The sequence below is a fragment of the Ahaetulla prasina genome, chromosome 4, assembly GCF_028640845.1.
Source record: "Ahaetulla prasina isolate Xishuangbanna chromosome 4, ASM2864084v1, whole genome shotgun sequence".
Classification (NCBI taxonomy): domain Eukaryota; kingdom Metazoa; phylum Chordata; class Lepidosauria; order Squamata; family Colubridae; genus Ahaetulla; species Ahaetulla prasina.
The window spans coordinates 43,279,840-43,306,950 of record NC_080542.1 but is presented as its reverse complement, the minus strand read 5'-3'; the positions used below and the strand labels follow the sequence as shown (position 1 = coordinate 43,306,950).

At 37.9% G+C, this 27,111-nt stretch overlaps 1 protein-coding gene across 2 annotated transcripts; it reads right to left on the bottom strand.

The window, feature by feature from the left end:
- Positions 1 to 2,356: 2,356 nt before the first annotated feature.
- CCR7 (C-C motif chemokine receptor 7) lies at positions 2,357 to 27,111 on the bottom strand. Of its 2 annotated transcripts, none has more exons than XM_058183468.1 (4): positions 27,073 to 27,111; positions 16,161 to 16,282; positions 13,339 to 13,388; positions 2,357 to 4,281 (listed from the first exon to the last, which is right to left on the bottom strand). In XM_058183468.1, coding segments are annotated over exons 1-4 (1,302 nt in total). In that variant the 5' UTR covers positions 27,075 to 27,111; the 3' UTR covers positions 2,357 to 3,153. The 2 variants fall into 2 exon arrangements, with proteins under 2 accessions (XP_058039451.1, XP_058039452.1); XM_058183469.1 differs by lacking the exon at positions 27,073 to 27,111 and adding an exon at positions 16,362 to 16,437.

Sequence of the window (27,111 nt, the reverse complement as noted above, 5' to 3'; positions counted from 1 at the left end):
GCGCGGGTAATTGTGGGAGCATCAAATCCTGCGCAGCCTGCAGTGGCTGCTAGTAGCCTTCCGGGTGCAATTCAAGGTGCTAGTGCTCACTTTTAAAGTGCTCCATGGCTTAGGACCGGGCTATTTATGAGACCGCCTTCTGCCACCGATAGCCTCCCAACGACCTGTGCGCTCCCACAGCTCCCACTGCTCCGTGTGCCATCAGCCAAACAGTGCCAGCTGGTGACCCCCAGGGGGAGAGCCTTCTCTGTGGCAGCACCAACCCTATGGAATGAATTACCTCCAGGATTACGCCAACTTCCCGACCTCCGTACCTTCAAGCGGGAACTGAAGTCCCTGCTATTCAATCGGGCGGGACTAGCCTAAATATTATTTTAATTTAATATTTTAGTTTAACTTAATTTTAATTGAATTTTAAATTGTATTAATCTAGTTATAATTTTATATTTTAGGGTTTTATATCGGTCTTTTGACTGTTTTAGTTCTAAATTGGCCGGTTAAATATTTCATTTTAAATATATTGTAAATTTGGGATTTGTATTGTGTACCTATGTGTTTTAATAAGGCTGTACACCGCCCTGAGTCCTTTGGGAGAAGGGCGGTCTAGAAATCTAATAAATAAATAAATAAATAAATTTTAAGGACCATTGTTTAAGAAACAATGTCATATTTGGAGAGTAGTCATTATAGATGAAGGTGCAAATTGGGGTTCTGTTGCTTCAGAGAAGGATAAAATCTCTTTCTCTCTCTTTCCCTGTGTGTTTCTCTCTGTATGTATGTTTGTGGGCGCAATGATCTTCCAAATCAAAAGATTAAGTTTGAATAAGACTTGAGATGCGGATCCTTTTTTCTAGAAACGAAATTCTGAAACCTTGATTACATGTGATCTTATCTTCTTTTTAATATGCATATACATCAGAAGAATAAGCTGTATGATAGGCATCAATGAACCCAAACCCATTTATAATGTGTCTGATTTGGAAAAACACGTTTACAAGTAATTCTAAAATGCAGCAAATGAGAGAGGATTGAGAAACGATTATACACATATATAACATACATCATTTGTGTACAAGCAAGCTTTAAAAGATTGACTACCCTCTTGGCTTAAGAATTTTGAAAAAATACATTTGAAAAAAATGTAATGTTCTGCTGTAATAATTTGGGGATAGGAAGTAGGGTTATTTACAAAACAATACAATCTGAGAATACAGAGATTTATGCTCTCTGTGAGAAAAAATATCATTTTTTGAGAAGGCCTACTTTTTTCCTCAAATAAACTATTGAATATCTTATAGTCTTTGGTCTGTGATGTTTCTTCCATTGTTTTAACTTTATGATTGAAAGCAGAGCATAAAGTGTTTCTTCCAACATTTGAGTTTTTTCCTATGTGTCATTTGTCAATTATACCAGGTCTGCAAACTCAAAATCTTTTTTAAAAAAACTGTCTTGTGCTCATCTGGATTATCAAAGCCAGATTTGATAGTTCTAGTCAGTGCAATTTCTAAAAGAACTAATACTGGGAAGTAGTGATTCAAATAGAAGGGGAGTTTTTCAATAATCCTAGCTTGATAAATGGAAATGATCATTGACTTGTGGTTAAAGATTGAAGTATTGGCTTTATTTCTTTCCAATATCTGTCCCTCTGTCTCTGCTTCCAGAAGGAAGGAAAATACTATTTCCTACTAGTCTTTCAGTTAATGAGTTCTACACCTGGGAGGCAAAAAAAGAAGCAGACGAAAATAAGAATGAAAATAGCCTTTGCATTTTTATGTAAATATCAGCCAAAAGCATTGGCAGGTGTTGTTGTTTTTGTTGTTGTTGTTGTTTTGGGATTGTAACTATTCCTTTCCTGCCCCTCTTCAAAAGTAATATTTGCATATCAAGAAAAACTCCTGCATCTATGGAAATTCCCTCTAAATGTAAATTTGAAGAAGCAACTGTTAGAAAGTTTATGGTGTGCAGCATAAAAGTAGAAGACTCTTTTGGATTCTAACTTTCCCATTCCTCCATTCCATGGATGCTATTGCTCAGGTTTTCACATAGTTATCCCCATTACAAAATAAAATAAAAATAAAATGTACATGAAGAATATTACTACACTTAATCTCATATTGAATTACTTAAGAAATTGCTTTTTTATGGTCATAAGAGACCCATATCTAGGCCCATCATAGCATGGAAAGTGCAAGAATGTGATTATTCTGTGATTAGAAGCAAATGGGATAACATCTACTGACAATCTTGTATATAGTATTAAAATGATGCATCCATCTTTCTTTCCCTCAACACAAATGATGCATAATCAAATGTACCATTCGGTGTAGGAACCCAAGCTTAAGTCAGATTGTTTTATTTGTTTGTTTATTATTATTTATTAATTTTAAAATGGAAAAGAGAAAAAAGACAAAAGTTACAAATTACAAATTACGTTACATGGAAAAGTTTTTGGAATAATACAAGGTAAAATTAAAAAGAAATATAAATCATTCTACATAAAGAAACACCTCACTGTTGTTCTTATATATCAGCTTCTACTGAACAAATATAAAGATAGCTTTATGGAAGTTTAACATTTTAGCACTTTCACTCTACTTTTTGGGGAAATGGATCAAACCCGGTTGTCATTTGAGCTCCCCTCCCCTTGCAGCAATAACATATAAATTCCAGAGATGAAGGGAGGGAGGGAGGGAAGAAGTGGGGGAGAAAGAGGGAGGGAAAAAATCATCTGCCTGTTTGTTCCTCAGCTTTGTGAAGAAGCTAAATAATTCTCGCCATTTTCTGTCTGCAAAACCTGTTTGCAGGTTTTTTTTTAATTAGGCCCCCTGATTGTCGACATTCTTAATTCACTCTTCAACTTTAGAAGATACTTTGCCTTTTCTGTAGCTATGGCATGGTTCTCCCGTTTAAGATCTGTAGACTGTTTTCTGTGGTTCGCCTGATTTTTGCTTTTTTAGCAAATTTCATCTAGATGAATTGAGTTGACCAGTGGGGGGAATAGAAAGAAGATTGGGTCTCTTCAGGTTCTGTGAAAATACTCCCACCAATAAGTGAGACCTAAAGGATTTCCTGGTTCAATCTCTGATGATGGTGATGAAAGCTGTTGCCAAACACCGATGATATTGACATCTGCGATGTTGATTTTCCAGCATCTCATGGGGAGAAAGAAGTTGTGGTGTCAGTTTCTGTGGGAACAGAACTTCTACTGTTCTTCTGGTTTGTTGACCATTGCCAGAGCTGCCTTTGATTGATGCAGCCCAGATCTTTAAGAAGTCGGAGGACATCATTGCGGAACTTAACCCCTATGAAAGCATACAGGAATGGATTGAGACAGCAGCGGAAGCAAGCCAAGCTGTAAGTCACATCATTAGCCACATCTAGGTTCTTGATGACATTGCACTGGCCAGTGGTTCGGTTGTAATTTGAAATGGTCCTGAGGACTATGATGCAGTTGTAGGGGAGCTGAAGGAGAACAAAAGCTATCATGACCATAACAAGGATTTTGATTACATGTTTTTTTTCAAAGCTGTGTGGTTGCAGCAAATTTTTGATGATAACACAATAGCAGAAAGTCATTACAAATAGAGGTAAGCAAAATCCAAAGACCATCTGAGATACTTTTATACTGATAGTTAAGGCTTTATGGTCACCTGTGGTGATGAAACATTGTGGTGGGTACAAAGGAGTTTCATAAACACTGGTATGGACCACTTCTGGGACAGAAAAAATAAAAGCCAATGTCCAAATCAAGAAACAAGTAACTTTGCTGGCAAACATTCTCTGGGACCGAAGGCGGTGGGCTGAAGTTGCCTGAACAATAGCAAAATATCTATCAATGCTGATGGAGAGAAGAAGGAGCATGCCACTGAAGAAACTCATCTGGCAGATGAGGTAAATGGCTTTGCATGCAAAGTCCCCAAAAACCCAGTGCTTGGCTGCACTGACAGCCCAAAATGGGAGAGTCAAAAGAAAGAAGATGTCTGATAAGGCCAGATTGAATAGGTAAACATCAGTCATTGTCTTGAGCCTCTTGAAATAGATGTAGGTTGCCATAACCAGACCATTGCCTGCCAGTCCCACAAAGCATATCAAGGAATATGCAACAGGAAGGAAAATAGCACGGAATTTCCGGATCTCTTCTTTCTTGCAGATCTCTTCGAACTGACTGTAGTCAAAATGGGAAAAATATTCAATGTTGTAATCCGTTGTTATTTGGGTCTCTTTAGTAGCATCTTCACCAAAGCTGTTGTTCTTATTTATCATAAAGTCACCTTTGCAGAACTAGAAGGGAGATACAACATGGGTTATTTTTATCTCCCCATATTCTTTTAGTTGTGATTTTTTTTTGTATTGCAAAGGAAACGAGGGATCTTCATGTAGGAAGTTAGCACTCACCCCTTTCCTAGAAGAATGAATTATTTTGGAGGGCAGAGTATTATTTTATTTCCCTGGATGAGAAATGGAGAAACATGTTTTAAGGACAAAGCAGTTTCCTGCCTCCTCACACCTTTGTCAATGGGCCATTAAGGCTTCAGCCAAGCTCACTCATCCCCCCCACCTTTGTCAATGGACCATCATCTGCAACACAATAGGACACATCTAGCAACAGAAACTCACCATATGGCAAGGCTCAAGCAAGCTTGAGAGACAACCTACAAAATTAGCTAAGACCCCTAGACCACCTGGGAATCTGAAAACCAATCAGGGTACATTTCTTATACTGGAACAGGAAACACCAAGGTGGGGCCCCACAGAGAGTATAAACTCAGGCACTCAGCATCTTGTTCTCCCCTTCTGCCCTTCTCCCCTCTTCTTCTTCTCTTCTTCTCCTTTCCTCTCTGGTTTTTCACCCAACACCTTGAAACATGTGATCACCTTTTCTGTTCAGGAACTCAATCCATGAGATTCCTGTCCACCATTAAACCATCTTTCCAAGCAGTCTCCATGTTTCCAGTGCCTTTTTCCCCACTTGGAACTGAACCCAGATGGACATTTCTTCCAACATTCAGATAAGAATGGCCTGTTTTTTTAGTGTTCTTCTTTAGAAATTATAAACATAATAAACTAATATTAGTTTTATTTCAGTTGAATTATGGTAACTTCCCTCTGAATAATCCTAGAAAATAATGGTTTAATGAGGCTACTGTTAGAAGTTTTTAGTCTATTCTTCCCAAAATTCCCGAGATGGAGTAATGTTTCATCTCATACTTGGAGAACCCAGAGTAAACTCTTTTGAACTGAGTTTTATGCCTGATGACAATGGGCAAGCTCATGCAGTATTCTTATCAACTATGCAAAAGTACTTTGTCCCTGGTTCTGGGAGTGTTTTTGTCTACCCAGAAGCTTTGTATTTCTTGGGGTTCTCCCATTCAAGTAGTAATCAAACCTAACCCTGCAGAAGAATTTATGCAAACCCATAAAGTAGAAGTGTGTTTGTGGGGGAAGGGAAACTATGTGGAATAATATTATGAAATAGCATGCATGCACTTACCCATCATATTTTTTCCCTTTTGGAGTAAGTAGCTTTATGCAAGGCACAGAAAAATATTGAGAAGCAGGAGCAAAAGAAATTAGAAGCAGCAGATAAAAGAATCAAACTAAACCTAGTTAAATCCAACAGTATTCATTATAGTACTTTTCAGTCTTTTGTTCTTGCCAATCACCCAGGCTGCACCAAATTGCCTTCTTGTCTTCCTTTTTTTTGTTTGCTTTTTTTGTTTTTGAGCAGCTCATCTACTACAGCCAGAAAAAGTTTTCTGAGTCTTCCCCTTACACTCAAACCATTCACTCTGCCTTTCTAGATTTACTCATGTTCAACCCTTCTTCATTTTAGTGCAGCGGTCACCAACTGCTGCACTGGTGGTCCACGAGAAAATTTTGGTGGTCCACCGAAAAATTATTTGCATTTTTTATATTGCACTAAATCAGGGGTCCTCAAACTACGGCCCCTGGGGCGGATACATACAATGAATGTTTGTATTGGTGCAATACAATACACCAATACATTCGGGGTCTTTTTGTGAGTGTTGGAGGGGGGCAGAAATTCTGACTTGGGGTCTACTTCAGCCTCCTGGTGTGGGGCTTTGGGTGAAGGCTGGAGGGAAGCGCCACTGATGGCGAAGAGCCGGAAGGCCTTGTTCCAGTCGGACTGCCTCATGGCCTGGAACTGGCTGATCATCTCAGCCCACTGAATGTCCGGGCGCTGGTACCTGGTCTTGCATTCCCACAGGTCTTCCCTCTGCTTGGAAAGCCTATGCTTATAGTCCTCAATGAGGTGCTTCTGCTGAGCTGTTTTGCCAACTCTTTCTTGTGGTAGCTGCTTAGCTCCAACAACTGCTTCCTGTTGGGGCCCTAAGGAGTCTGGGTGGGGAGGCGAGGAGTGGCTGGGAAGGGAGGGGTGAGTAAAGACTGGCGATGCACCCCTCGACATGAGTGACATCGAGTTGGCCATGCCCACCCAGCTGGTCATTAGGCAGGTCATATTAGTGGTCCGCAGGATTTAATATTATGAATTTAGTGGTCCCTGAGGTCCAAAAGGTTGGTGACTCCTGTTTTAGTGTATGTTTTTGGTTCCTTCCTTCCTTCCTTCCTTCCTTCCTTCCTTCCTTCCTTCCTTCCTTCCTTCCTTCCTTCCTTCCTTCCTCCCTCCCTCCCTCCCTCCCTCCTTCCTTCCATTATTTTTCAAGTTTTTAAAAAACATACATAATTCTTAAGTATACCATTCTTACTGCATTCAACTTCCTGTACTTACCCAAATCTCAGTTCCTAATAATGAAAAAGGTAAAACAGCCTTTTTATGCACAGGTTATTACTTTTTTTTACAAACCTTGTAAAAAATAATGAATTATATGTGGCCTTTTTATAGGCCACATATAATTCATTATTTTTCTACTATTATTTGCAGAATGTTAACATTTATACATCCATTTTCTGACCTTTAGTAAAACCTTTAATTGTGGCATACAAATATATCTACTTATAGTATTTCTCACCATTTATGTATTCCTTGAAATAATTTTCCCTATCAAATAATAGGGTTTCTGGAACATTAATATTCAAATTCATATTAATATTCAAATTTTAACATTAATATTTTGTGATAAATTTGACGCAGTCTAAATTTTGCTGCAAATTGTTTGGGTTGCAATCAGCAGTGCTGTATTATCTTTGCGCAAGCCATCATCGTATCTCAAATGTCATCACAAGCACTAAAATTTCAAGGGAATCAATCATAGCCTTATTATATTTTCTGTTCAGTGTTTAATCATTAGTTAAGCATTGCATTTATCCTCATATAAACATTTACATTAATTATATATGGGTTATTGTATTCAGCAACCAATTTTCAACTCCATATTCAGCTAAACGTAATTCAGATGCTTTTTCTAAATCAACAAATATTCCTTTTTCCAAGGTTATTTGTCTCTTTGAAAAAGGGAGCAATAATAGCATTCTTCCAAATATCTGGCTTGGAAGTAGCCTTCAAACTGATTCTAAAATATTGCGCAGTTACTATGTAATGAAATCACACCCATATTTTAATATTTTTCCAGTTGGATCATCTATACCTGCTGCCATAATATTTTTAAATGTTGTCATAGCAATTTTCACTTTTCCCCATTATTTTTCCCAGGATATTAACACTTACAACTTTGATATCAATTCCATTTTTTGTCATATCATTACCATCTCCACAGACATCTCTACAAATACTCCCTCCTGCTTTGTTGCACTTCAATTTCATTCCAAATTATTTCATCACTTTTATTCTTAATCCTATTTACTCCGTTGTAGGTTATTTTTTCAGCTCTTCTCACCTGCTTTTCATTTTCTAGTTCAATTAGGTTTTACTAAGGGTTAAATATGCAAAATTTTTCTCAGAGTGGATCTTAGAAATTTCCATTCCAATGCAAGTATTATATCTAGATGTCTAATGAGATGCTGAGAAGGTAATAATAATAACAATTATCATCATCATCATCATCATCATCATAACAACAACAACAACAACAGAGTTGGAAGGGACCTTGGAAGTCTTCTAGCCCAACCCCCTGTCCAGGCAGGAAACCCTACACCATGAAAGGTAGAGTCAGTCAGTTGGATTGAAATGGAGGGCTAAGGAAATTAAAAAAGCAAGCAAACAAACAAACAAATAAATCCCTCAGACTCCCGATTTATCTGCACATGAATACTGGCTATTTAAAAAAAGTTGTGCAAGGGGAACAAGTAACATTTTGTTGTGCAAGTAACATTTTGTCTAACTGAGCGCTTAGATTTCATGTGCAGTGAAAGTTTTTATGAAACAGCTGTCTCAAATTGTTACAAACTGGTGTGCTGATAGAACTCCCAAATTTAGAATCTTCAACTGGAAATCGATAAGAGTTTCTATTCCATTATAAATAGAGTGGGGAAGAATGTAATAGAACTAGAAAAATATTTGTTCAAGATTGGAGGGTGGTAGCCATATGAAATATGTTTATTTCAGAAGTAAAGTCCCACTGGATTCAAATGGTATTATTTCTATAAAGTAAATAGGCATTGGATTGTAGTCTAGAACTTTGTAGAACTTTCCCTGCTCGTATTTAACCACAGTACAAACGAGTCCTGAAATTCTGTTGTTTTTTTACTGATTACCACATTTCCTGTGATATGGTTTTCTCATAAAACTTTTTAAAGTTTTTCTCATTTCTCATCCATAACTGAGGAATGAGAAAGATTTAAGTCATCTTTAGCTATGCCTGTATTGAAGTACTCTTCCACTCATTAATCAGACGTTGTCTAAGGCAGAGTTTCTCAACTGAGCTAACTTGAAGACGTGTGGAATTCAACTCCTAGAATTGCCCCAGCCAATATGATGGTTTGAGAATTCTGTGGGCATTGAAGTCCATACATCTTCAAACAGCCAAGGTCCAGGAACAATAGTCTAAAGATAATCTCATGGTGTAAAATCTATTAGATCAGTCACTTTGAAAATAAGTTAAGTAATTGCTGTGATTAGAACAGAAGCAGGATTGGAATCATCAATGGAGAGAGCTAATACTGGTGTTCTGAATCAGGCTGAATCAAGAATGAGTGATGTTAAGTTTACACAAGCACAGAATTTAAGGGAAAATTTTTATAAGATGTTTTATAGATGGCACTTAGATCCCAAAAAATTATCATGTATGTATCCTAATATCCAAGCGAAATGTTGGAGGTGTGATTGTGATGACGCTACATATTTTCATATTTGGTGGACTTGCAAGAAAATTAAGGTCTTTTGGATAAGAATTTGGTGGATTATTCAAAATATACTGAAGAAGAAGATAAAGTTCCTGCCACAATTTTTCCTTTTGGGAATTATAACGGATTGTACAGGGATTGAGACTAAATTGATTCTGAATTTAATAACAGCAGCAAGACTGTTGATTGGACAATACTGGAAGAAAGAAGAGATACCTACAATAGAAGAATGGATACTGAAAGTTATTAATTTGGCTGAGATGGCTAAAATCTCAGCTTTTTTAAAAGACAATACGCAGGAAAGATATTTAATTGAATGGAAAAATGGATTGATTATCTACAAAACAGATATCAGATTAAGAAATATCAGATTGCCTTTGAATAATTAGAAAGTTATTTTATGTAATGGGAGGGGTTGGGAGATGAAAAGCTTTGGATGTGGTTATTTGGATTGGAAGGAAAATTTTATTCTATGTTTGGTTTATGTATAACAATACCTTGTGATTGACCGGAAGCCGGGGGGAGGGAGGGGGGGAAGGAGATTTTTTGGGAGGGAGGGGGGAAAAAAAGGGGAAAAATGTTTTTGTTTTTTAAAACTCTTTCAATAAAAAAAAAAAGAATGAGTGAGTAGCACTTCACCTCAGCAGTAGAGTGGAAATTGAGAGCTGTGATATGAGCTGTTATATAAACTGAAATAAATAAATAAAGCCTCAAAACAGGTTACTTTTTGGGCAGGAATTAGAATACTTAAAAAGATGAATGCTGTTTATGTAGCAAGAACACATAAAGGATCAGTGTGTAAAGCTGGGAGTGCCTTTTGTCAGTGAAGATTTTATGTTAAATTATAAACAAGACTTATTTTTGGTCTCCAACAAAGTAGCTTATAAATGTTCTTCCAAATGTTCCAGAAACAGCTTATTGAAATCATAAATGGCATTAGATATTAACCACATTAAGGACTGTTCTTGATTTGGTTCTGACATATCAACTAATATTATAGAAAATTCTAATATTCCTTCCAATGGCTTTGATATATATGAAGGGCAACATTAGATAATCCCATTTAGTCCTTAAAATGAGAAAAAATATGACAATATAACACTTGATTCCTCTATCCTTGAGTCCTGTTCTATCACACAGTGATGTGTCCAACAAATGATATTGGCCTTGTTCTAGTGCAGGATAAATAAGGAAAACGTCTGGTGCTGCAATGGAATAGTGATGTTGGTAGTAGTTTCAATTTTGTCCTTGTGGCAGCAGTGCCTCAAAATATTGTGTGGATAGCCATGAAGTCAAAATAAATGGGTAAAATGGTGTCCCAACCCCAATACTGTAATAGAGTAAAAAGTATTATCATGTTAAAGGCATTACACTGAATGGTGACATAACCTGTAGTACTTAAATGACAGAAACCAGGTCTTTCTGACTTCAATCAAGTTTCTGTTCAAAATCTACCAATCTTTTAAAAAGTGCTAAACCAGTATCTAAAAAAAAAATGCAAGTTTAATTTTATATATGTACACAATTTTATATGTTCACACACACACACACACACACACACACACACACACACACACACACACACACACGTATGATCTAGAAAGTGTTTTGTGAAATGTAAAGCTAGATATCCGACCTCCGGACCTTTAAGCGCGAGCTCAAGACCGTTTTGTTTCACCGAGCAGGGCTGGCCTAAGGGCAATTTTAATGGGTGGTTTTATTGATGGTTTGGTTTTATAATTTTACTCGTTGTTTTAATATTTTGGCCAATTGAATCAGATTTTTAATTGAAATATTATGTTTTAACTTTTGTATATGTGTTTTAACTTGGCTGTAAACTGCCCTCAGTCTTCGGAGAAGGGCGGTATAGAAATGAAAATAATAAATAAAAATAAATAAATATCATTATGAGAATCAGGTATCAGATTTACCCTGCAGCCTAACTGAAGTGACCCTGGAAAGTCACTCAATGACCTGGAAAGAAGGGAGTATTCTTACAGTAACCTGAAGTGACTTATAGGAGGTGGGCAGATCTCATAGTTCATTGCACCATCAGTTACATCATTGTTATAGTGTGTTACTTTTGATCCATCAAGGAAACAAAAGATAAAGAAAGTTTGAGAATAGAACACCTATACAGCTTTTAGCAGCTTTTAAAATAATCTAGATATAAGACTAAAGCAATATACTAAAACATTAAAAATGCTTAATGAATATGTCCTAGTTGTGGCTAGAGAAACACATTTATGCTTGGATAACAGCATTAAAATAAATTAGATTTAGTTTGGCCAAAGCAAGGAAAACTGATTTTTTTGTAACAGTTATTCCAGAAAATTTAAGAAAGACATCTAAGATTCAGTTTCATGGGAGTTTAAAACAGGTAGAAGTGTTGGCTCTATGAAGAAGTTCACAGAATAAGGGACAATTTCTAATCAAATGGTGAGGAAAATGAGAATTACATTGACCCAATTTATGATTCAAAATGGAATAAGGAGGGAGTAATGAAGGGAAGAAATCAAGGGAGTGGAACAGGATAAAGTATTTGAAAATTGGAAATAGAAAGGATGCAAAAGAAGGGCTAAAATGTTAGCAAAACTGGGGGAGATGGAGGAAAAAAAGAGGGGGACTTAGGAAGGACAAACATAGAGATGTAGAAAGAGGATACTGCAGGGACAGGTGGAGGAGAATGAAAAAAATGATGCAATGGGGAGGCACCTGCCTTATGTCTTCTTCTTCTTCTTCATCATCATCATCATCCAGGTTTTGTATGAAACTATGTGTTGGATACAGATTAGTGAACAAAACAAAATGACAATGGTGGAAAGCTTTGAGGCTGTTTGGGGAGTCAGTGTTGGTATTGGGATGCTTCTTAGCTCCTTACAAGAGGCACAAGACAATGTAACTTATCTATTGTATACAGGATGCATAAATCTCAGACTTGATAGAATAAACTGGTACAAAACTGGTACAAGGCAAGATTTTTACTACTCACAGCAATACATTTTAGGCCTTTTGAACTATTTGAAGATTGAAATGTTTGTACTCCCTTAATGATGGGGGTACAAATTCCACCCCTGATAGAAAAAAAGTGGTTTAAATGTTTGGTCTTGGTTTTAACTTTGGGTGCAAGTCAAAGATTTGGTTTGCAGTTACTGAATTTTGCTGTACTGGATTGAGTGAAAGAACCACATCCTGTGGGTTTACTTAAAGCAGCATTGCCTAAAAAGGAAAGAGGACAAGGCAACTATCCTTGGGCTCTCTCTACCTGTGTGAAAGTGAGTGTGCCAAGAGAAAGAAGAAGAATTAATTCAGTGTTTAAGTGAAACTTTGCCACCAACCTAACCACATAGTTTTCATCAAGATTAGCCTGTGAGGTTGGGAGATGTGGTTTGTTGTTTAGCAATTACATTTGTGCTTAGCAATCTTTACCCCATGAATTCAACTGCAAGCCCACCATCTCTAGTCTATGCCATGAAGGATGGAGTCAAGGGAAGGGGACATAGTGAAACACATTTGAGGGATAACAAATTAGCATTTGCTGGTTTCAAAACAAGAAGTTCCATGTTTTGTCAGGTCAAAAACCTATTGATCTCATCTTTTGTTTTCTAAGTGATGAAAAAGACACTTCTGGAAAGTATGAAAGCTACTCTTGAAAGAAAAGGACCATCCCCTCTGACAGTAGTTGGTTGTGCAAAGCCATCTTTTCATTAACTTATTTGTCTACAAAAAGCACAAATAACAAGTTAAAAGGGCTTAAAAACAACTCATAAAGCAGTGAGCCAGTGGACATAATCTGGTTTGCTGATGGTTCAGTGGCTGGGTTCAACTTCTTTGTTAAGTTGTAAGCCATGGTTTACAGATTGTAGTGACTTAATTCATATGACATATTAAGTCATGATGACATAGGACCTCTCATCTATTTCCCCCAATCTATTCCCTATTGTCACATTTATAACATGGCACCCAAAGAAAAGAATGGGCAAAGGACATAGAAAGTTGAAGAGGGGCAGTAGTGGGTAGGTTTAGACCTGATTTTCTCCCAACAGCAACAGCAATGAGCAACTGAAGGGCTGGAGTTAGAAGATGCACAGTGTTTTTATCAGCTTTATATTGTACCTGGAAAAGGAGAGGGAGCTTCCAAAATAATGCAGCTTTCAGCTGTTGATCTAGAGAAGGAGAGAATACAACAGATGCTTTAAAAGCCCTCTTGTGAGAAAGAAAGAGAAATATATTTGCATTACTTGCTGAGCAACCTAGGCCCAAATTAAAGGCAGAATGGATTGCCAAGATTTCCACAGCTTAATATATATTTATTTATTTACTTTATTTATTTATTTGTCGAGTATGTATTAGATAATATATATAAGTATAAGCATGAATTGAATACATATAATGAATACAATTAAAGGGAACATTAGGACAGGGATGGTAGGCATGCTGGTGCTCTTATGCACGCCCCTTATAGACCGCTTAGGAATGGGGTGAGGTCAACGGTAGCCAGTCTAAGGTTAAAATTTTGGGGATTTTGGGATGAAACCACAGATTCAGGTAGGGCATTCCAGGCCTTCTTGGGCTTCGATTCTCAGAATCTAGACTAATCCAACTGGAGGGCACCAAAAGGCGATGGGTAACCTAGCTTATTTTGTATCGCCTTTTCTTAATAGGGGATGGGAAAATCCATGAGGGGTCAAATCTAAAGTAATTACAATCATTTGAGTATGGTTGGAGATTTCTACTTTCTTAGATTATTGATTCCGAGATGTTGGCTGGCAAAATGATTCACTAGATTGTTCTTTTGACAAAAGTGGTGGATAGGCGACTTGTTATCCCTACCAAGTATATTACTGGCTTACAGACCCATAAGGACAGTTATCTCCCTCCTGCATGCTCCTGCCTCAAAATTTTCTTCTGAAAAGTCAAAATTGGTTAAGGGGCTAGACCTGACTGTTATCTACTTTAGACTCACAAAAGTAGCTTTGTTTGTGCAAAGCAACAACTGAAATGGTTCAAAAATCAAAAGTAAAATTGAAATGGGAAAATCTCTAAATTGGCTTTTTAGATATATTTAAGCTCTGGGGCTATTTTCCTAAAACAACTTGTCTGAATTTGTTATTTTTCCATTTAATACATTTATTTTGATTTTTGCTAGGTAAAGGTTCCCCTCGCACATATGTGCTAATCATTCCTGACTCTAGGGGGTGGTGCTCATCTCCGTTTCAAAGCCAAAGAGCCAGCACTGTCCGAAGACATCTCCATGGTCATGTGGCTGGCATGACTAAACACCAAAGGCGCACGGAAAGCTGTTACTTTCCAACCAAGGTGGCCCCTATTTTTCTACTTGCATTTTTTACGTGCTTTCAAACTGCTAGGTTGGCAGAAGCTGGGACAGGTAATGGGAGCTCACTCCGTTACGCGGCACTAGAGATTCAAACCGCTGAACTGTTGACCTTTCGATCAACAAGTTCAGCATCTTAGCCACTGAGCTACCTTTGATTTTTGCTAGTCAAGGGTTAAGAATGGATCAAGGTTAAGACCTGACTCTTCCCTCAAGCATTGGGCTAATATGGGAATTGAGCCTAGTGCATTTATATTTGGAATAAGAATGCCATGGAACATTGGTTGTATGGCTTTATTTTCTTGCCTGTTTTGTATTTTTGTGAACTGCCCAGAGTTATGCTGCATAAAATGGTCAGCCATATGCCCCTTTTTAAATAAATAAACAACTATATCAATATAACATAAGAAGCAAGTTATGCCCAAAAGTTATACAAAAGAATTATACAATTATAAATTAATAACCTGGAAATTATAAGATAACTACAAACCAACATTTTCAACTAGCAACAGCAGTAAGTATAGTCAAATTAAAAATGTAATTAGGATTAAACAGCTCTCATCCATTTATTTTATTTTTTATTGATTTGTCGAATTTTGAAACCACTTATCAAAAGGAAATCTGGGTGGTGTGCAAATAAAATATTAAAGCATAAAAACAGTGTATAAAATTTTAAGAAAAGCGAGAATGATTAACATTCAATTTTAAAAGCTAATTAAAAAGTGTGTATGGGGGGGCTTTCAGGACACCAACCAGCCCCATAGCTGCATGCTTCTCTGTGACCCCCCAGATAAGACATATAATATATATGTTAAAAGTAATAAGATGTAAGGTGCATTAAAATGTAATAAGGTAATATACGAAGGGATTAAAATGTAGATGTAATGTGGATTGGTAAATTTAAAAAATAATCTGTTTTGCAATTTGCATTTTATTTCTAATTGATAATGAAATAACATGAAATATATTTGTAAATGTATTTAGATATATGTATGTATGTATGTATGTATGTATGTATGTATATATGTAGGTCTTTGGTTATGGAATGAGACTTCGTCGAAATGTCGCCAAGACACTTCCAATTTTATGCAGGAGAAAACCCGAATAACCAAAGACCTACATACAAACACCCACGAAAACCTCAGAAAACATATAGATATTTGTGTATGTGTATATATATGTGTGTATGTATATACCTATATATGTGTGTGTGTGTATGTGTGTGTATGTATGTATGTATGTATGTATGTATGTATGTATGTATGTATGTATGTATAAAATATTTCAATCATTAGTGAACCAAGTCATCCAATATCTTTAAAAGAGAAGAATATTTGATTATCATATGTAAACATTACATAGATGGAAATCTGTTCCTCTGATTTATCATTTGAAACCGTCAGTTCTCCTCAGGATCTTAAGGAAGCCAAGAGAAGCAATATGAGCCCTTTTCTATCTTTCTGATTTATGTGAGCAGAAAGAAGCAGTTCTTCCAAGGTGAGAGGATTTCACTCTCCACATAATCAGAGACACTTGTTATTCCTCGGGCATCAAGAACTTAAGCAGAAGCTGAACTCTCAGAAAAGCTAACTTTCATACTCACCCCTGTCCATGGTCTTTCGCAAGCAGATCGCAGAGAGGAAGTGTGAGCGGCAGTTTGTCAGGGAAGAGAAGCTCCGAATGAACATAGAACAAAAGCTGTATTTAAGGACCGCCTTTTTATTCCTGTTGACAATACACAAGCATGTAAAACGTGTATGATATATTGCCTCCGATGCCAAACATTTAACCATGGTTTCTCTACCTGTACAGTCAATACTGAAGCAGAACTTGGAAGATGGGTTTAAATACCCTCAGATGTTTCCTGCTCTACTGGAAAAAGTATTCTGGTACAACTGATAAGAAGAGTTTACTCCCTTGAAGGCTGAAAATATTGTTGCAAGTTACATTTTTGTGGTGATGTCTATTAGCGAAATAGCCTTCATGATATATGGCAATGGGATGTATTTCCTTTTAAATTCATGTACACCTTGCGTTTGGGGAGCTGTTTTTAATCTAGAAAAAACCCTGAAGATATAAAGAAAGGAAGGGGACCGAGAGAAATAAGTAGATTATCCCCACCATGACCATTTTTTTTTCTTAATAAAACACACAGGACAAAATTAATCCACTCTAGAATGTCCCTTCTGAGTCTTCCACTTCTCTTATATTTTAAAAATAATTTTATATGCTCTTGCCACAAAACTATTTCAAGACGAATGACAAAAACATTTCTTAGAAGGTATAAATTCCGCTCTGTAAACAACGCATTTCAAAACAAGCAAGAGAATTAAGTCCTCTGAAGACCCTAAACCAAGGTGGGGGGTTCCTGGTTGGGCAATTCTGGGAGCTGAAGTCCACAAATCTTAAAGCTGCCAAGGTTCAATACACATGCCCTAAACTATAACAAGTCCCAATTTAAGAGCCTGGCCTTAGCACAGTATCTCCAAGGTGGGTTGGCTCACTGGACAGAGCAACTGAAGCTGTACTGTGGTTAAAGTTGGCTGATTTAATCTTTGGTGGGACATTTGTATGTGGTGCCTTCTCAACCTCTGTGATTAATTTATACATTATAAACAAGAGAAAAAGGGGTATTTTGGAAGGCAGCAGTTCTCCAGAAAAAAACCCAACAGTTATCTATTGAGTTACTAGTTTTATATCCCACGCATTTCCCCCCACAACAACCACTCTGTGAAGTAGATTGCTTTGAGAGGGATTGATTGGCTTAAAGTGATCTTGCAAGCATCTATGGCTGGAAATGGACTTGAACCCTGGTTTCCAAGACAACAGTCAACAAAAGCCACAAGGTACGAAAAATCTGTGGCATCATTATATTAGGCCATCTATTTGCCATTATGCTGAAGGTGACCAGTAAAGCAGTATGTATCGATCAATTCAGAGATCTGAGAAGCATTTATTGGTCAATTCAGGCTGATACGGACATTCCCATTCAGTCATTGATTGATCTTTTCTGCCATCATTCTCTCTTGTCTCTTGACAGAATCAAAAAACAAGACAGGGCTGTGCTTCAAATTTGTGCAAGACCAATATAATAGTATGTTTTTACAGTATACAAAGATTCTCTTTGCCTTTATTTGGAAACTTTGTCCAAATGGTTCCCTACCACAAGAGCATGCTGGCTTGCAGGCCCACTCCTGGTTTAGAAATTATCACGTTAGTGAGCATTCAAAATATGATGGTAATTCATTTTATACCAACACACGCACATTTATGACCAGGTTTCATACACATGACAACAACATGCCATAGGGTGAGAATAATGCTAGCTAAACGTAATGAGAACTTTATCCAAATTGGACAAATCAGACAGAAGCAAGCAGAGATCTTTGCAATTTCTTTCTCTTTATCTGTCATATCTCTTAACAACCTGATTCTTATAACAGAAGTCAATCACTAAAGGAGGAGTGGGTATATAGAATAACAGAGCTGGAACGGACCTTGGAGGTCTTTAATCCAAACCCCCGCTCAAGCATGAAACCCTATACTATTTCAGACAAATGGTTGTTCAAATTCTTCTTTAAAGCCTCCAATGTTGAAGCACCCACAATTTCTGGAGACAAGTTGTTCTATTGATTAATTGTTCTCACTGTTAGGCAATTTCTCCTTAGTTCTAGATTGCTTCTCTCCTTGATTAGTGCAATATGATACTTGGGTGTTTCCATTTTCAGAAATTGGTGAGAGCAATCAACTTGATAGCCCTTGCCATTCCAGTATAATCCTGAAACAACATTAGAGTGGAAATGGAGGGAAATGCTTATGGAGAAAATAGTGCTTAGCACTCAGCTGACTTTATAATAGTTTTTTTTTGAAAAAAACTTTATTTGTTTTGGAGTATGACCAAACTCAAATACTTTGGCCACCTAATGAGAAGGAAGGACTCACTGGAGAAGAGCCTAATGCTGGGAAAGCTAGAGGGCAAAAGAAGAAGGGGACGACAGAGAATGAGATGGCTGGATGGAGTCACTGAAGCAATCAATTTAAGTCAGTTTAAATGGACTTCGGGGGATGGTAGAGGATAGGAAGGCCTGGAGAATAGTTGTCCATAGCAGGGGTCCCCAACCTTTCGGACCTCAGGGACCATAAATTCATAATTTTAAATCCTGCGGACCACTAATATGATCTGCCTAATGACCGGCTGGGTGGGGGTGGCTAGGTGGTCATGTGACTGAGTGGGTGTGGCCAAATCCTTGCCTCTCCACCCGGGCCCCAACAAGAAGCAGTTGTTGGAGCTAAGCAGCCACCAGGAGAAAGAGTTGGCAAAAAAAACTCAGCTCAAATTGGATCTGACCGAGAAGGAGGCTCAGCAGAAGCACCTCACTGAGGACTACAAGCATAGGCTTTCCAATAGAGGGAAGACCTGTGAGAGTGCAAGCCCAGGTACCAGTACCTGGAGGCTCAGTGGGCTGAGATGGTCAGCCAGTTCCAGGCTATGAGGCAGTCCCGCTGGAACAAGGTCCTCCAGCTCTTCGCCAGCAGTGATGCTTCCCTCCAGCCTTTGCCGAAAGCTCCACACCAGGAGGCTGAAGCAGACCCCAAATTCGTATTTCTGCCCCCTTCTGACCCACACAAGAAGACCCCGAAGAGGGAGACTCTCTGCAGCAACACAAACGTTCACTGCATGTATCCGTCCGAGGCCTTTTGTTTGAGGATCCCTGATTTAGTCCAATATTAAAAATGCAAATATTTTTTCTGGGGACCACCAAAATTTTCTCACAGACCACCAGTGGTCCACGGACCACCAGTTGGTGACCGCTGGTCCATGGGGTCATGATGGGTTGGACACGACTTCGAGACTAACAACAACAATAACAATGACCAAACAGGAAATAGGATCATGCATGTTGCACTCCTGCAGTGTCGATGATGGGTAAGAAATTTTCCCACTAGCTTTGAAAAAGATGGAGAACAGCAAAGCCAAAGGCATCAATCCATTCCTTGGCCTCTCATGAGCTCTAGGCACACTAAATCAGAACAACACTATTCAATTATGAGTCAGAACATTGCCAAATAGAGTTGGAATAGAGATTAACAACATAATTAACATTCAGGCCAATGTAGCTGTGTGCTGAGAAAAGGATGTGCGGACAGTGCTTTAACTCGGGGACTGGGAAAGACCCTGTGGCAAAAAGAAAAAACTGCATATCCCCAAGTGAGACTGAAAATCACAGTGTGGGAGAAGAGGGGGTGGAAGAAGAAAGTGTTTGAGGTTTTAAGTAACAAGAGAAAGAGAAAGGTAAAAGTGTTTACGCTAAGTGCTATGATCCTGAAACTGGTTGCTGCTGTGACTTGCTTATTAAAAAAAAAGGATGGTGGTTTGAGGCATTGATAAATTGCTTGCTTAGCTTATTCTTTATAGGCAGAAGTCAAAAACAATAAAGGTAGTCCTCATTTAACAACCACAATTGAGACTGGTGACTCCATTGCTAAGTGACACTATAGTTAAGTGAAACATTCAGGAATTGCACTAGACCTATGATGTAAGTTCCACTGTGGTTGTTAAGTGAATTGTTATGGGTTGCTAAGTGAGACATCACATGACCACAGCTTGCAATTTTACTGCCAGCTTCTCCATTGATTTTGCGTGTTGGAAGCTGACTGCGAAGCTTAGAAATGACAGTCTTGTGATTGTAGATCACTGCAATGGATATAAGTCTGGGGATAGGTATAAAGATATTTTTTCAGTTCTGTAGAAACTTGAAGAAAAATCATTGACCAATGGACTACTTGTAAACACATACCCCAAAAAAATGGAGATCACAGAAAGAGATTAGAGATAATGCTCTAACACCTCTTTATGTAGATGGATAGAAGATCATCTATCTATCTATCTATCTATCTATCTATCTATCTATCTATCTATCTATCGTCCATCATCATCATCTTCTATCCTCTTAAGCAGTATAATAATCAAAACCATTCTTCTAAATGCAATTGCAATTGACCAAAAATCCACCACATTCCTGAAAATGTCAAGTGGAGAAGCCAGCAAATTTTTAAAAAAGTAGAACTTTAATTTCATCTGCACAGTGGGTAAAAAGTGAGATTATGAGTTCAGCACGCCAAGCACAGTAGACAGAATAATAAAGAAAACTATAGCCTATTGATTCAATGGTGAAGATGGAATATCTACAAAAACATTTTGCATAAGAGATGAAATTAAATCTCTCTTCTGTCAGCTTTGGAGTGAGGCATTGAACCTTGCAAATATGAATGCTTGTCTATGTTAATAGCAGCTCTTCTACATTGATAACTGGGGAATGGGAGAGACTAATGGATGAGGCCCTTGGGACCATAGGATGGAATTTGAGACCTGTCATTCTGTTTTATCCAAATTAAGGATTCTGTGTTTAACTTCTTGCATGATCTTATCTATTCTGAATTATATTGGAATGGGTCAGAAAAGAGGCCAAAGCCATAATAGGACAAATCATTGACAGTGATCTTCTATGTGGATGTAATATTACCTGACAAAACTAAGCTGGGATACACCTAAAAAAATCAAATGAGATCATAATTTGAGCTGCTATAAAAGAATATCCAAGTTCTGCCTGAAGATGTACATTTGGAGATCCTTAATAGAGTTCTAATGAATTTAAATTGTATGGGTTCAAAATGTAAATTATCAGAGAAGATACAAACAGGATACTGAACAAAAGTGCATTGGATGCAGTATAGACATTAATAACAGTTGTGAATTTGTGGTTCAGTAGTGTTAAAGACGACCACTAAATTGGGTAGTTTATTTGTGAATTTTCTTCTCATTGGAGCAGAGATATATAGTATTTTTCGGACTATAAGACACATTTAAATTTACAGGAGGAAAACAAGAAAAAACTAGTTTTGTGGCCTCCGCGCATTGAGTTTTCGCCCTCCCAGGACCCCAGAAACACTCTGCAGTGCTCCACATGGCCTGTTTTCACCCAAAACATGCCCGTTTTTTGCCAAAAACGTGCCCATTTTGGCCTGCGGAGTGCTTCTAGGGGCCGGGGAGAGCAAAAATGTGATGCACAGAGTATTCAGGAGGCCAAAAATGCCCATATTCGGTCTATAAGACACACCTAAATTTTCACCCACTTTTAGGAGGAAAAAAGTGTATTTTATACTCCAAAAAAATATGGTGTTTTAAATGTATCTTGTGAACACATTAGTTATTGCCAGTACAAGGCTGACTCATCCTTCCATCCTTCCGAGGTGGGTAAAATGAAGACCCATATTGTTGGGGGAAATGTGCTATTTCTGTAAACCACTTAGAGAGGGCTGTAAAAGCACTATGAAGCGGTATATAAGTCTAAGTGCTATTGTTATTTATTGGATTTCATGGGCATTCTTAGCTCAATGAACTGTCCAAGCAATGATACTTCAGAGGACATCAGCAGCTGGGAATTTGCCATAGTACTCACCATGGACTGTTTTGGTTGTTTTGAGTATGTGTATGCCCTATCAAATCAAATGGGTGGGGGAAGAAAAAGTACAGTTACTACTTGGTAACAACTGCTTGTTTAATGATGGTTCAAAGTTATAACTGCACTGAAAAATGTGACATAACTATTTTTCACACTTATGATCGTAGCAGCATCCTTGTGGTCATGTGATCAAAATTTGGATGTTGTCAACTGGCATGTATTGGTGACAATTGCAGTATCCCATGATCTCCTTTGCTTACCTTCTGATGAGCAAAGTAAATGGGGAAGCCAGATTCAGTTAACAATTATGTTATTAACGTAATAACCGCAGTAATTCACTTAACAATGGTGACAAGAAAGGTTGTAAAATGGAGTAAAACTCACTATTTTATGCAAAACAACCATCCTGCTTAGCAACCGAAATGTTGGGCTCAATTGTATTTGTAAGTCAAGGACTATCTATAACCCATGTAGTAGGAAGTGGTCATTGTTGGGTGGAGAACTACTTCAAAGTCAATTCTGCCAAAGGGCATAGTATATTAAATTAAGGTCAATGATACTGATTCTTCTAGAGTCCCAAAAACTGAATTCTTATTTTGGATTCCAAGGATAGTTCTTTGGTATCTGATGGTTAAAAGACTGTATCTCTAATTTCCTGTTGTGTAATGCCATTATGTAAGGAATGCCGAGGGCCAAGTTGAAGAACCTTATCAAATTTAATGCATTAAAATGTAGAAATAAGTCTTTGTCATCTGGCATTAAAATCAGCAACTAACATTCCTGATGTTCTCTGCATTAATTACATCTGCAGATAACTGTGGCCCTCTTCAGGGTGACCCAATTCCTTCTGAGTAATGAGAACTCAAGCATCTGTCTTCAGGGTCATGCTGGGAACTCTGATTATATGGCAGATAAAAACACTCCGATTCATTCAGAGTTGAATGCTGATAAGGATACTGGGCCAAGATATGCTGGAGATATACTGGAGATGCTCAAGATAAGTTCTTGCCCAGTTAGAATAGAATAGAATAGAATAGAATAGAATAGAATAGAATTTTTATTGGCCAAGTGTGATTGGACACACAAGGAATTTGTCTTGGTGCATATGCTCTCAGTGTACATAAAAGAAAAGATACGTTCATCAAGGTACAACATTTACAACACAATTGATGGTCAATATATCAATATAAATCATAAGGATTGCCAGCAACAAGTTATAGTCATACAGTCATAAATGGAAAGAGATTGGTGATGGGAACTATGAGAAGATTAATAGTAGTGCAGATTCAGTAAATAGTTTGACAGTGTTGATGGAATTATTTGTTTAGCAGAGTGATGGCCTTTGGGAAAAAACTGTTCTTGTGTCTAGTTGTTCTGGTGTGCAGTGCTCTATAGCGTCGTTTTGAGGGTAGGAGTTGAAACAGTTTATGTCCAGGATGCGAGGGGTCTGTAAATATTTTCATGGCCCTCTTCTTGATTCGTGCAGTATACAGGTCCTCAATGGAAGGCAGGTTGGTAGCAATTATTTTTTCTGCAGTTCTAATTATCCTCTGAAGTCTGTGTCTTTCTTGTTGGGTTGCAGAACCGAACCAGACAGTTATAGAGGTGCAAATGACAGACTCAATAATTCCTCTGTAGAACTGCATCAGCAGCTCCTTGGGCAGTTTGAGCTTTCTGAGTTGGCGCAGAAAGAGCATTCTTTGTTGTCCTTTTTTAATGATGTTTTTGATGTTAGCTGTCCATTTTAGGTCTTGCGATATGATAGAACCTAGAAATTTGAAGGTTTCTACTGTTGATACTGTGTTGTCTGGTATTGTGAGAGGTGGAAGTATGGAAGTACGTTCTTTTGTACCCCTGAAACGCCTCTTCTCGATGGAACTTGTTCGGGAGAAAGCTTTCGGGGGAATTGCACTCATCGTGTGCCAGTCTCCTCATGCTAGTAAAGAACTCTGGAAAAGAAATGCCTCCGAGTTTCTTTTACGCAGAAGAGGTATTTCTGGAACCTTGACATTATTCCAAAACTGAAGTTCCGGATTCTTTTCCCAGTTATACAAACCCCAAGAGGTTTCTCCTAAAGTCTACCACCATTTCTACGGTTTTGAGTGTGTTCAGTTCCAGATTGTTTTGGTTGCACCACAAGGCCAGTCGTTATCTGGGATTGGCTTGAATCTGTAGCTCCTGAAGAAGTGGGCAGGTAGCTAGGGAATGTGAGCTTACCACTTATCTTTTAGATTCATGCCTCCCATAGCCGATAAAAGCCTCCCAGGAAGTACATATGCGTGGTGTGCACCAGCAGTGATTAATGCTTATTTGGGGATGGGGAGATGTCCCAGCCCTTTAAAGGGACTTTGATTTGTCCCTTTCTTAAGAAGCCATCACTAGATCTTATCCTGATGGACAATTTTCATTCCTGCCTCCAATTTCCCTTTTTTGGGGGGAAGGTTGTTCAGAAGGTTGGAGGATGCTGCAGTAGAGAGGATACCAAATAAAATGAAATGAAATAGAGCAGCCTCAGTCAGGATTTATATCTGGATATGGAACAGAAATGACACCCACATTATTTTATGATCACTGGCGGGAGTGGCAGGGGGTAGTACATCTATCCTTGCTCTGTTTGACCTCTCAGTGGTTTTTAATACCATTGATCATGGCATCTTGGAATGGCTCCAGGGATTAATAATGTTGTCCTGGTTCACTTCATATCTGTGAAGCTGTTTTAGTCAGTGTTGATTGGGAATGAGAGATCTGACCCACAGCCCTTACTTTGAGAGGGTTCCGCAAGATTCAGTACTCTCTCTGCTTCTTTTAAAGATGTATATGAAACTGCTGGGGGAGATCATCTGTCATCATGAGATGATCAGAACTGATGATACCCAATTGTATATTTCTGCCCATGGTGAATTAAACAAAGTCACAGCCATCCTCTCTCAGTGTCCCAAAGCTATTGAGGTCTGGGAAGAGAGCAACAGGCTAAAACTGAACTGGCAGAGCAGCCTTGGAGAATTACTATTATTCGTTGTAGATGGGGTTGCACTGCATAAGACGGATCAAAATGAAATCTGAGGATTTCTAATTTGCTGCCATTTCTTCTGTTGATGAGGATATTCAGGAAGGGTGTTGTTGTTTCTTCTTTCCTTGTGAATTTATTGCTATTATTTCCTGTGTTTTCTCTAATTGTTTTTTTTCTTTATTATTATGACAAAGCTATCACCTGTATACTGGATCCATACTTTTGGTTGTATGCTTGGAAGTACTATAGTATCTAGATGTTGCATTAAAGTCTCTGCTATGAGTGATGATGATCCCATGGATGTTCCTCCGATTTGTTAGTATATTTGTCCATCAAACTGAAAGTAGGTGGTAAGGCAAGATTGTTGAGGTTTATGATTTTAATCTTCAATTTCAATCTTAGTGTTCTTGGTTAGGTTGGGTGTGTCAGGCAGCAATGCTGCAATGGATTATTTCACTAATTCTGGGTCTATAGGTATAAAAAGTGCGGGGACATTGAATTAAACTACCCTGTTTCCCCAAAAACAAGACATCCTCTGGTAATAAGCCCAATCAGGCTTTTGAGCACAGGGCAAAAAGGCCAAGTGCTTATTTCAGGGTTCAAAAAAATATAAGACAGGGCCTTATTTTCGGGGAAACACGGTATGATCTCATCTTCTTTTATCATTTTTTAAACATTTTCTGGAGACATTCTAGTAGGGAGTTGATAAAATATTTGTCCCCTCTGAGATGTCCAAGACTTTTTTGACAATTCTTTAACTATGTTGTAGATTGGAATAATGATATAATTGGGATGGAGAAGAAGGCCTTCCTTCCTTCCTTCATTTGCTACTCATCTCATTATCCAAAGTGACTCTATGTGGCTTATCATTGTAAGGTTGTATGTCAGGTTGTATATTTTGAAGTGTCCATAGAAGTATGAAAGGATGAGTCTACTGTTTTTAATCCTCCGTTGTTTCTCTTTTGTGATTTGACCTTTCCTGGTTAAGTTGTTAAATGTTTTCTTGATCAAGTTGTTTAGTTTCTGTATTAGATTGATGTTGAATGTGATTGCTCCATGATAGGGGATGTCCATAAGTGTGCTAACGTGACTATCATCCCTGTCATTCTATTTTTATTCTTATTATTGTTCTTGCTTTTGTTTGACAAATTCCAATAAATAAAATAAAATAATAACCATGGTACAGCCTTTATCTGCTATTAGGATGATGATGGTGTAGTCCTTTAGGTTTTTGAGGGCTGACTTCTATTTTCAGTTGGTTCGGTTTCCATAATCTTCTGCTCTATGGTATGATTGTCTACTTTTCTTGGGTTTCTGAGTTATAAAGAAACTTATCTCTTCTCTGCTGAGCACCAATTCAGAGTAGCTATAGGAGGAAAGTCAGAACATTATATCCTTTCCATAGGGGCTTATTGTGGAAAGATGGCTCCTGTAGTTTAGTATAGTGAGAGAGCAAAATTTGGATAAAGCAAAGTTTGAGAAAAATACTGTAAAGTTGGTCTCATTACTCAGCAAGTAGAAACTGAGAATATGTGATTGCAAAACTTGTCCCAAAGAAGTGACATACTAGATCAGCTAACAGACTTTACAGGAAAACCAGAACTATACTTTACTGAAGAAGGCTATAGTAACAGAAACTTGCAAGTCTGCTTGTATTTTACCTTCCTCCCACTCATACTCCATTGAGTCAGGAAGGAGTCTGCCTGAATCTCTTATCAGGCATAAACAGTTGACTTGACAAATAGAGTTGTTTAAGCTTTCTTTTAGGCCCTCTAATCTCTAAAGGGTAATCGCTTGTACCATCTTTAATAGCTGCATAAAGGTGTTATTTACCAAAGTTCTTAGGGAGAATACCTGACTGGAGAAAATTAAATGGTCTTTGAGCAAGTCTTCGTTATTGGTGTTTAAGCTTAGTTTATTGTCTAAGTTGATGTGAAGGGTAGGATAATTTTGGATAGTGAAATGACTTGGCAGAGCAGCTATATTTTACAAGGGTAGTCCTCATTTAGTGGCTCCATTATATAGTGACCGTTCATACTTACATCAGAGATGAAAAATAGCTTGGTAACCAATCTTCCCAT

Excerpts from the sequence above, each read along its gene's own strand:
- CCR7 (XM_058183468.1), bottom strand. Across the intron at positions 13,389-16,160 it reads GCGAAAGACCATGGACAGGG|ATCAACAGCTGAAAGCTGCA; the intron begins GTGAGTATGAAA and ends CTCCTTCTCTAG. Across the intron at positions 4,282-13,338 it reads AGCTCCCTCTCCTTTTCCAG|TTCTGCAAAGGTGACTTTAT; the intron begins GTACAATATAAA and ends TCTCCCTTCTAG.